At 45.1% G+C, this 11207-nt stretch overlaps 1 protein-coding gene across 2 annotated transcripts in view; it reads right to left on the reverse strand.

Annotated features, from left to right (window-relative positions):
* Gspt1 (G1 to S phase transition 1) overlaps nt 1–8857 on the reverse strand; it is a 34083-nt gene extending 25226 nt beyond the window's left edge. Inside the window, exon 1 of one of the 2 annotated variants that reach the window (XM_032911754.1) lies at nt 8228–8857. In XM_032911754.1, the coding sequence (XP_032767645.1) occupies nt 8228–8579 (352 nt within the window). In that variant the 5' untranslated portion in view covers nt 8580–8857. The remainder of the gene's footprint in view (nt 1–8227) is intronic. The other variant, XM_032911755.1, reaches the window with a different exon arrangement.
* Nucleotides 8858–11207: the final 2350 nt, after the last annotated feature.

The following is an 11207-nucleotide window of genomic DNA, read 5'->3' on the forward strand; positions in this document are numbered from 1 at the left end:
TGCCTGCCTTTGCCTCCTGAGTGCTGAGATTAAAAGTGTGCATCATCATCAGCCGGCCAGAACATTTAATTTTTTAAAAAAGATTCATTTATTTATGTTTTTAAAGATTTATTCATTTATTATATATAAGTAACTGTAGTTGTCTTCAGACACACCAGAAGAGGGCATCGGATCTCTTTACTGATGGTTGTGAGCCACCATGTAGTTGCTGGGAATTGAACTCAGGATCTCTGGAAGAGTAGTCAGGTGCTCTTAACCGCTGAGCTATCTCTCCAGCCCTATTTATTTATTTTATATATGTGAATACGCCATTACTCTCTCTCTTCAGACACCAGAAAAGGGCATCAAATCCCATTATAGATGGTTGTAAGTCACCATGTAGTTGATTGGAATTGAACTCAGAACCTCTGGAAGTCAGTGCTCTTAACCACTGAGCCATCTCTCCAGACCAGAACATTTAGTCTTTAATAAATTAACTTAACTTTCTCTCTCTTCCACCCCCAACTTTCTTAATTCTGCCTGGCCTTGAGCTCACAGAAATCTGCCTATATGTATGTATTAATTGGTTGATTTTGTGTGTATCTAATGTGTATGTGTGAAAGCGAGAATGCACAAGCAGATGCTATAGTGGCAATACCCATGGAGACCAAAGAACAATGTGTTTAAGAGTTGATTCTTGCCTTGCATGTTAATGGGGGCAGGGTTTCTCTTGCATCTGTTGCACTATGTACCCCAAGCTCTCCAGGCCCATGAGTTTTGGGCTGACTCTTTGGTCTTGGCCTCTCATTTTGCCATTGGATACATAGCACCATGTCCTGATTTAACATTGGTTCTAGGAGTCAAACTCAGGTTGTCATGTTTATGTAGCAAGTACTTTATTTTGTTTTGACCTACTGAGCTGAGGTGACACTTGGCTCACTTCCTTTTTTTTTTAAAAGATAAGGTCTCATTTTGGAGTTCAGACTGACCTTGAACTTACAATGTAGCCCAGGCTAAGGTGGCAATCTTCCTGCCTGGACTATAGGCATGTGCTTCCAGACCTAGTTTCACTTAGGTTCATACTGATTTTCTGTACTTTTCCTCCCCCAACACCATGGATTCACTGAATTTTCACTATGATTGACTACAGTAAAAACCATTTTGAATGTGCCAGCTTTCTTAGTGAGGTTTTCAGAAGCACCCAGGAGACCAAACTCTCTCACCAAAATTCCATGTTGAGATCTCTTTCTTTCTCCCACAAGCAATACTGGAAAACAGTGTAAGGAGACAACAGAAGAAAGTCTGTTGAGCATATAAAAATGCCAATGGTTTGCCTTGAACACGTCGAACGTTCTGAACATGAAAAGGCAGGTACACACTGTAGCAAGCCTGCGCTCACTCAGGAGGAGGAGGATCACTGAATCTGAGGTCGGTCTGGAATTCCTGCTGAGTTCAGGGCAACAAGGGCAGCCACAGCAAGAGCCTGTAGACAAACCAATGCAGTCTGAAGCGCCTGGACCCAAGGTGTCAGAATGTGAAGTACAAGCACGGATCACTCGAACCCGAGACTCCAGGGAAAGACTCAAGGTCAGTGAAGAAAGAAGGGGAGGAAGAGAACAAAGGTACAAAGGCAATGAAGCGGTTCAAAGCCATCTACACCAAGAAGAGGCAACTCTTGAACCTAGAGCCGAGCCTGGCATGCTGCTGCTGCTGCTGCTGCTCCTGAGATAGATGATGGTGTCAACAACACATCTGAAGGGCCAGTTTGGGAAACTGGTTACAAGGAGCTTTCCTGTTGGTTAGGAGCTGCTGTCATTAAAATAAGCTTTGAAACCAGAGCCCACTCCTCCATTTAGTGTGGGCATAAGCTTACTAAGGTGTTCAGCTTTTCTAATCTGAAACTTCTGCATCTATAAAATGGGTTAGTAGTATCCAAGCATCTAAAAAGTACTATGAAGGCTAAGTGGTAAGCTGCAGTAACTGCTCCATAGCCTACAAGCATTTCAGTCCTGTACTTAAGGCATTTCCTTCTTCCACTGTTCAAAAGCATGGCACGGTAGAAAGAGACCTAAACTATCAGCTCAGCTAGCAAAATCAAGATTCCAGAGTCAACTGTTTCATTAACTCTAGGAGTCACACAACCACTTAGCATGCTTTTTTTTTCTTTTTTTCAGAGCTGGGGACCAAACCCAGGGCCTAAGCGCTCTACCACTGAGCTAAATCCCCAACCCACCACTTAGCATGCTTATGCTTCAAGTTCTTTATCCAAAACTAGGTTGTCCTTTGGCTGGAGTCATTTCTAGCTGTGACATTCAGTATATCATTAAAGCAACACCACACATCAACCTGATATGGTTTTCTGTAGCACAACAAAAACTCCACAACATTTTATGTAATCCTAAGGTCGTATTTACGATTTATGTCTCATCTCTCATCTACTTCAAAAACAAAAGTATATTAAAATACATACAAAGCCATTTCAGATAGTGTCAATAATATACAAAAATAGAAAATATTGTCCTACCACTGAAATGAACTACCCAAAGATAGACACAGAGTGCTCAGTAAAACACACTTGCTTTTTTCTTTCCTTCAAGTAAAAGACAATCATGTAGTTGGTACCTATTTAAGAAGCACACATAACCAGTCCTAAACTACAGTGATGGCAATGCTTAGAGAACTCTGACTGCTTCTTTTCCATTTCGAGAAGAATTACAATGGGGAGCAGTAATGAGTCCTCTTTAGAACAAAGCTATTTATGAATATGCAAACTACATCTACTGAAGCTCCAGACCTTCTTAAAATCTACAGAAAACAACGACAAAACATTTAGGTCCCCAAACCCAATGATGTTTAATTGAGAATGAACCAAGTAGTAAGAAGAATAATGTTCTACTTCGCCAAATTCCTGGAAAAGTTAAAAGTAATCCACTTTTACCACTTGGGAGGCTGAGGCATGGAGAGGTGAAATCCAGTCCAACCTAGGAAATGCAGTGACACCCTGCCTTAGAACAAAAACAAGGCATTCATAAAGGACCCCTGGCAGAAACCAGACGCCTTTAGTTGTTAATGACTGGAGTGACAAGGTTGAAAGCATTTACTGAGGAATCCTGAGTCTTCCCCCTTCTCCACTCCTTTGAACGTCTTTGCACATTTGCAGTCTTCCACTCCTGTAAACTTACGTGGCTCCTTTTAGACTCTTTCAAAGACCGTAATTCACTATACTAAGCTCCTACGAGGGCCTCCTTTCAGTGCCTTACCCAGCATCCTACATACACTTCTAGAATGGATATCTGAACAAAAAATTCCACTTCAAAAAATTCCATTCTAATGTTAACTCACCCCAAAAGTTTGAAGTTTTTTCATTCCTTTCTCTTCAACCAGAAAGATAATTCTATTTTTAGCACCTTTAAGCTATTTCTTCCCTGACAGACAAAAGCAAATTGAGGCTTGTATTTGTTTTCTACAGCATTTCCCTGTCTGGAGGAATTTGGACATTGTCTCCTTACAGTGCCAAGGATCTCTATATGGGTTCCAGGAATGGAGCTCAGGCCGGCAGGCTTGCCTGGCACGTTCTTTTACCTACTAAGCCATTGCCTGCTCTGTCCACGGAGTGCAATTTCAACAAGGTGAAATATAAAGAACACAGCAGTGCAATAAACTGTTTATTGATATCACCAAATAAAACACCCTCCAAAGGCTTCTTCCAGGCAAATTCCTATTTACACAGCTGCTCATCTTAATACTAGGCAGTGCTCCCTAAATCCTCCATTCAAGCCACCCCTCGAACTGATCTGAGAACCAGATCTAACACTCCTCCTTCCTTGGGGCATCTAGAGATGCATGCTCTCCCCACTGTCCTCTCTGCTCAGCATTCCAGGGAGGCCTGTGAGAGGCTCACACATTTACTCCTGTAGGCACTGAATGTGAAACAAAGTCCAAAGAAAACACATAGCTTGGGAGGCAGGGCAAGCAGAAGGATGGTTCAGGATATGGAAGGCTTGAGACAGACAGACAGACAGACAGACAGAGATATCTCCATCCTCAGGGGGAGCCCGGGAGTACACATACACCTTTTAGTCCCAGAACTTGGGAGGCAAATGTAGGTGGGTCTCTGAGTGAGGCCAGTCTGGTCTGTCTTGAAAAACAGAAAACAAACAAAAAAGACCTGAGTTCAAATGCCTAGCACTCACTTTAAAAGGTAGTGTAGCACTATGGGTACAGGTGCATGTAACCTATGTGCTGTAGGGTACAGAGGCAAGAACATTGCTGGGTTTTTTGACTGCCAGCCTAGCTCTGGGCTCATAAAAGATCCTATCTTTAGGGAGTATGGCCGAGAGTAATAAAGTTAAGACACTCTGCGTCTCCCTCTAGTTTCCATGAACCCCACACAGGCAACACACACTCACCCACACCCACACCCCATCGTAGTCTGGGGGAAGATGTGGCTAGACGGGAGAATCCTAGCCTAGCATGTACAAAAGGCTCCGGGTTTCACCATCAGCACCATTAAATAAGACTATCTATTTAGTCTTCAACAGGAACTGGTCAACATAAATAAAGTATAAACATTTCTACACAAATAACTAGCCTCCAATCGTCTTTCTAGCCCTAAAGTAACTTTTAAAACTATTCTGGGACCAGAAAGCCAGCCAGGCATAAGCAAGCATCAGTGACTGTTCTGGGAGGTGGAAGACTAAGAAGACAGCCTGCCCTATATAGTGAGACCTATCTTTAAAAAAAAAAAAAGGAGTCCAAAACAAGACTCAAGATCTAAGTTTGTATGCCTGAGTCCCAACATCATACACAGCGTGTAACCGTCTGTGGTGATGCGAGCCTGTAATCTCAGTACTTGGGAGGTAGAGGCACAAAGAGAGAACCTGAGGGGTTGGGGATTTAGCTCAGTGGTAGAGCACTTGCCTAGCAAGCGCAAGGCCCTGGGTTCGGTCCCCAGCTCCGGGAAAAAAAAAAAAAAGAATAAGAGAGAACCTGAAAAGTCTTGGCTATGTAGCAATGGGAGACCAGCCTAGGGAATGTGACCTTATCTTCAAGAAAAATAAAATAAAAATAAAATAAAAGTCAACCAAGTAATAATAGATGCTTAACCTTGAGAATTTATTAAAACTTAAGTAAAAATTCCAGTCATTTTTAAGACTTCTATTTTCATTGATAATCACTAGCCCAGTTTAGTTGGCTTTATAGAAAGCTGAATTTAGGGGCTGGAGAGATGGTTCAGCGGTTAAGAGCGACGGCTGCTCTTCCAGAGGTCCTGAGTTCAATTCCCAGCAACCACATGGTGGCTCACAACCACCTGTAAAGAGATCCGATGCCCTCTTCTGGTGTATCTGAAGACAGCTACAGTGTACTCATATATAATAATAAATAAATCTTTAAAAAAAAAAAAGCTGAATTTAAATAGATTATGCTTAATTACGCTTAGATGAGTTCTATTTAACCATTGTTTGGAATTTGGTGCTTTACATTTTCAAAGAGAACAGGGTCAAGCACCAGTTCCCCAGTCTGACTTGAGATGGCTGGACACAGGCACATCTGTGAAGATTCAGGCCACCAAAGCCCTTCCTCTGCTGGCTGCTCTAGGCAGCACAGTATTTCAAAGAAACAAGACAAAACAAAAAGCAAATCATTCTGTTTCCAGGAGAAAGGAGAATCTAGCACACATGTCCTTAAAGGTTAGTCCAGAGCCCCTTATCACCGCCCTTCCACAGCTCTCCACCACATTCTGGATAACACCAAAGGAAACAACAGGTCACATATCTTACGGACCATTTCCTCACCATCAAAAACATCTGGATTCCCCTCAGCCAGTTACAGGCTAGATGCTCTTGCTGTTTGTTTTCCTGCTTCCCCTAGTAAGAATGATGGCAGCATTTATGGACCCAAAGATCCCAAACTTTTCCCATATAGCTCTAGAATTCTACTTAGACAACATTCAGATATCACACACAGAATATTACAGTATTATTATTCTTTCTTCTTAAAAATATAAGTTCTTACTCTAGCCCATGCTGACCTCAGTTTCTCAACTGTTTCAGTCACACAACAAAATTTAAGCTGGATGGTGATGGCACAGACCCTCGATCCTAGCATTCAGAAGACAGTCCAGTGGATCTCTTGTGAGTTTGAGTTCCAGGACAGCCAGAGATAGATACATAGTGAGACTCTGTCTTGTGGGGGAGGGGAGGGAGCGCAGGAAATACACACACACACACACACACACACACACACACACACATTTTATAGAAACAATTGGTAAAGTCAGTAAGACCATTTTTGGTTAAAAAAAAGTCAAACATACTATAATTAAGGAACTTTCTGACAAACATATCCTCAAACTTAGTAAAACCACAAGCTAGCAAGTTATAGATAAGAAAAACTCCTGCACACCACATAATGCCTAGTCTCTCATAGTGGCCACTCCAAATCATGACCTTGTGGGTGCCTATCCCTTTAAAATCTGGTCAGTGCCTGTAAATCCAGGCTCCAGTCCACTCGAAGCTGGTAGTTCAGAGGAAGGACGGAGAGCCCAGAAAGAAAACGGCTGAGACATGGAAGCTATAAGTTAACGTAGAAACAAGTACCTTTAGCAATTTGTAAAGAAGCTAAAGTAGCTGAATGTCTAAAAGAATTAAAAAGTTGAATTTCCTTGTTTGAAAGGAAAAATATCAACTGCACACAAATAAAAGAAATGCCAGTCAATAAAACAGTCAAGTCCCCAGATTTGAAGGTGGGCAGGTGAGTATGTCAAATCCCTCCGGCACAATAAAGCCCCAAAGTTCATTGCCCCTCCAAAAAGCCACTCTAAAACAAACTGTGTTTACATACGTTCCTCACAAAACCATTTCCCTAAACACTCTAACGCCCTCTCACTTCTAAAAAGCAAAGTGAAGCAAGTTTTCCAAGAAACTAAATTCCAAGAATTTACTTATTATTTGTGGGGCAGGATTTTGCCGGACAGTCCGGGCAGCCTTCACCTAAAGATTGCACTGCCCTCACTTCCTGAGTCCCGGGGTTGCAGGCAATTCGCCTCACCTGGGAGAGCGAGGCGAAGTGATAATGCCATTCGTTTTCTCTCTTTCTTCCTATCCCCCTATCTCAGCCTCCAGAGGTCTGGGACTATAGGCATTAACTAGTTAGCGTACCACCACACCAGGCCTAAGTCCAGAACTTAAAACATAGAAATTAACAATATATTCTCACTTGAAATGAGCTTAAATTATCTGGCCCACCAATGTCCTCATTAAATAATCAGACTCGGCCTTTTCCCTCCCTGTTTCTTTTTTTTTTATTTTAAGACAATGCCATATTTACTCAAATAACCATCAGCATGAAGGCAATACTTAAGTTCACTCAGCAACACTGCTACAAAATCAGTACCTGAAAGCAGACTACCAAATATACAGCCGGTTTATAAAAAGATGTTTAAAGACACGACAGAAACGTGCATCTAGTAGCTACTTCATGTGACAACTATTAAGTTATCAGAAGTATTCAAGTAACAGACTGGACTACTAATACACGAACGCAAACTAGGGTCTAAACGTGCCACTCTGAAGAAAAGTTTTAAATTCTGCTTTAAAGCGCACATAAATCAATGACGTTTCCTACCACTTCCTACCTGAGGAATCTTTCTGATATTTTAAAAAACTTTTTAAGTATTTAAAATGTTAAGGGTGAAAAAAGGTCTTTGTATTGACAGCCAACAGTTTCTGGCGGATCACAAGCCTGCAATGCATCTTGGGATTCCTTCAGGTCGGTTTAGTACCACAGATATTTAAAACGCAATTACAGTTCCAATAGTAGAAACTGCAGTAGGGGCAGCTCCCTGGGCCAGGCGAAGAGCAAGTCTTGTCCCCCCGACCCCTAGGCTTTCACACCGTCCTCCTGCCGAACTTCAGGCCCTATCGGGCCCCACTTCTGGGCCTCGTGGCACACAGACTGGCCCAGGGCTGGCCCGGTCCCATACGGTTCCTATGTCTAGGGGGTGAACCGCGTTCTTCCGCGGCGGGGCAAGCGTCCCCGGGTCTCCTGATCTCTGCTCCTCCCGGCCCGAGCGCCCCAAGCCAGGCAGCTCCCAGACTGGAGGCGCCCCACCCAGACCAGCCGGCGCCGCTGTCAGCACCCCACGTGCGGGCCGGCCTGGCCGCGCGTCCTCTCCACCCACCCCACCGCGGAACTCCGGCCCCAGCCCGCCGCTCATGCCTTGGGGATATCCAGCCCGGCAATTTACCCGAAGGGCCTCCCGCGCTGCTGCCCGCTCCGTGGTCACCGCCGGCCGCGCCAGCCGGGGATAGCGGCGGCTGGGCCGGACCTCGCAGGAAAGACGGCACGAATTCCGCGGCGTGGACGTTGGGGACGAAGGGCTTGGCGTTGACGTTGAGTTGCCGGCTGAAAGCCGCGCTGAGGTTCTCACGCTGGGCCTCGGCCACCGCGGCCATGGAGCCACCGCCGCAAGGCCCGGGCCCGGGAGCCTCCATATCGGTCTGGTCCCAGCAGTCGGGCGCAGAGTCGCTGCTGCTGCTGCTGCTCCCGCCGCCGCCGCCGCCGCCGCCTCCGCCGCCACCGCCGCTGCTGGGATCCATGATCGGGGGGGCCGTGTGTGTGGTGAAGAGAGGGCGGGAAATGGAGGCGGGGGCGGCCGACCGGGGAGGAGCAGGCCGCAATGACCCAGGGAAGGTGGCAAGACTGGGGAGCTGGCGACCAACGACTCACTCGCCGGCGTCCTGGGCAGCAGCTACAGTCCAGACTGAGCACTCGCGACCGGGTCGACAGCGGCTCAACCTTCCTCGTGTGTGCGGAAAGGATCTCCTCCCACCCAACCCCAACTACCGCCGCCGGCCTCACCGCCAACCCCACGTCTAGCGAGAATTGACCTCTTGCTACCACCCGTACCTTCGCCTCGGTAGTTCTCGTCTACGTCTGCCTGCGTTCCCGCCAACGAAGCGCAGCCTATAGCTAAACTACAAGTTCCGACAGCACTCGCGTAGATCTGGTGCGGTTTTCTCGGGGGCTGACGGGAGTCGGAGTTCAGCGATCAAGCGTCACCGGAAGCGGCTGGAGCTCCCGGCAGGCAGCGCGAGGAGGCTGAGGTCTGGTGGCCCATCTGTCGCTGAGTGGGGGCAGGGGCAGGCTGTACTCAGCTGGGGCAGGGCGGTGGGCCGTGCCCTTCCGCAGCGACGATCCATCCCAGCCTGTGAGCACACACGGTTCGCAGGCCTAACCTAGAGGAAAGGTTTTTTTTCTCCCTTTTCAGCGCCTTTTCTGCCTTCTCTGTCTCCCAGTCTATATACCTTGTTCTCTTTCTCTCCACCGCCCCGCCAGAGTTTGCCCTACATTTCAAAGCCAGTGGGAAGCGTCTTTCCTTTTATGTATTCATTTGTGGAAGAGGCAGTAAAACCGTGAGATGTTACAGCTGAAACTGCGTGTGGCTCATAAAGAACTGGGCCAGTGATGTCCGGTAAAGGGAGCCTTAACTGGAAACTTTCAGTGACTCATGTTTGACCAGTCATTAAAAGGCCTCACTTAAATTTTTTTTCTAACCTTTCATCTTCCCTGCCAGGAGATTTACAAATTAATCGTGATTGCCGTATTTTTTAGTGTACCCAGCGGTCCCTAATGGGTTATTTTGGTGCTTCCAGTTCCTTAGGTACCATTAGGTAAAGTGGTTTCCTTTTGAAAGGCCGCATCTGTCAGCTATTCTCACAGTCCTTTTTTTTTTTTTTTTTTTTTCACGGTCCTTTAATAATGAGTGTATCTCACACTCACTACTGCACGAAGTAGGAAGATCTGTTCTAAATACCTGTTAAATTCTGTAATTCACCCATAGATACCAAGACAAAAATATACTGTTAATTTTACTTCTTTTGAAAGGAGCCTAGACAGAATGCAACTAACCTACTTGGAAATTACAAAATAACATGTTAAAAAGTGTTCAGTGAAAAAAAAAAAAGGCTGGAGAGATGGCTCAGCGGTTAAGAGCACTGACTGCTCTTCCAGAGGTCCTGAGTTCAATTCCCAGCAACCACATGGTGGCTCACAACCACCTGTAAAGAGATCTGATGCCCTCTTCTGGTGTGTCTGAAGTGTTCAGTGGTTATTTTTTTTTTTTTTAAATCTAGATCTAAGATATCTAAATTGGAATGCTGACTTTATATATCTATTATAGAGATAACAAGTGAGAATTTGGCCTAAGGAGACAAGTAAACCACAAAGTTATCATTTACTTTTTAAAGCAAGGTTTCAAACTAGGTTTTTTTTTTCTTCTTTTTATGGTTGGTTAGTTAGGTTTTTGGTTGGTTGGTTGGTTGGTTGGTTGGTTAATTAGAAACAAATGAAGCCCAGGCTGGCCCTGAACTCTGATCCTTTTATCTCACTTTCCAAATGCTGGAACTCTGCATGTGTACCGCCATGCTCGACTTTAACTGGTATTTTGTAAATGACTCTTTTCTTGCATGTGTTTTAAGACAAGTTCTCTTTGTATGAACCAGACTGACTTGGACTCAAGATCCTCTGGTCTAAGCTGCTGGAACCTGTACAGCATCACGGCGTCCATCTTTCAATCTGTCTCTAATAAGTCTATACCTCTCAGGAGACGTCCAGCCCAGCCCAGAGACAGCACAGCATCTGCGTGCAGCTAGCCTGAACCAGCTCAGCAAGCCCAGGACTCTGGGTGCTCACATTGTGAGACCGCCAACGTTTCCCAGCCAGGGGAATGAGCAGCTTCTTTGTTCATGGTGTCCATTAAAAACAGACACAGTGTCAGAAATCACTAAAAGCTGTTGTCCGGAAAAGTCTTTGATGAGCCCAATATGTTGATTCAACTCTGTAAACAAGGAGGACTAAAGCAGGAAGATCCTTAAAATTCAAGATTAGCTATTATTTAATCTGGGATCAATGTCTGTAAGCCCCTGTGTTGGAATTATAGATGTACCACAATGCTGACATGCTTTGGTTTTCAAAGTCATTGGCCTACCAGAACAAGCTTCAACAGGGAAATAAGAAAGTGTTAGCAACCAACCCTGTTGTGCTAAAAGTGAGCAACCTGAAGACTGTTGTCTTGGTTGGTGCCACCGAGTATAAAGCTAGGCAAGTAGATGCAAGTAGTAAGTGTGAAGCGATGCTACTGTCCTTCATAAGCAGGTAGGACTTTTGAGGTACAGAGCAATAACTCATTTACGTGTGTGTGTGTGTGTGTGTGTGTGTGTGTGTGT

This window comes from Rattus rattus, chromosome 9 (assembly GCF_011064425.1).
Source record: "Rattus rattus isolate New Zealand chromosome 9, Rrattus_CSIRO_v1, whole genome shotgun sequence".
Classification (NCBI taxonomy): Eukaryota; Metazoa; Chordata; class Mammalia; order Rodentia; family Muridae; genus Rattus; species Rattus rattus.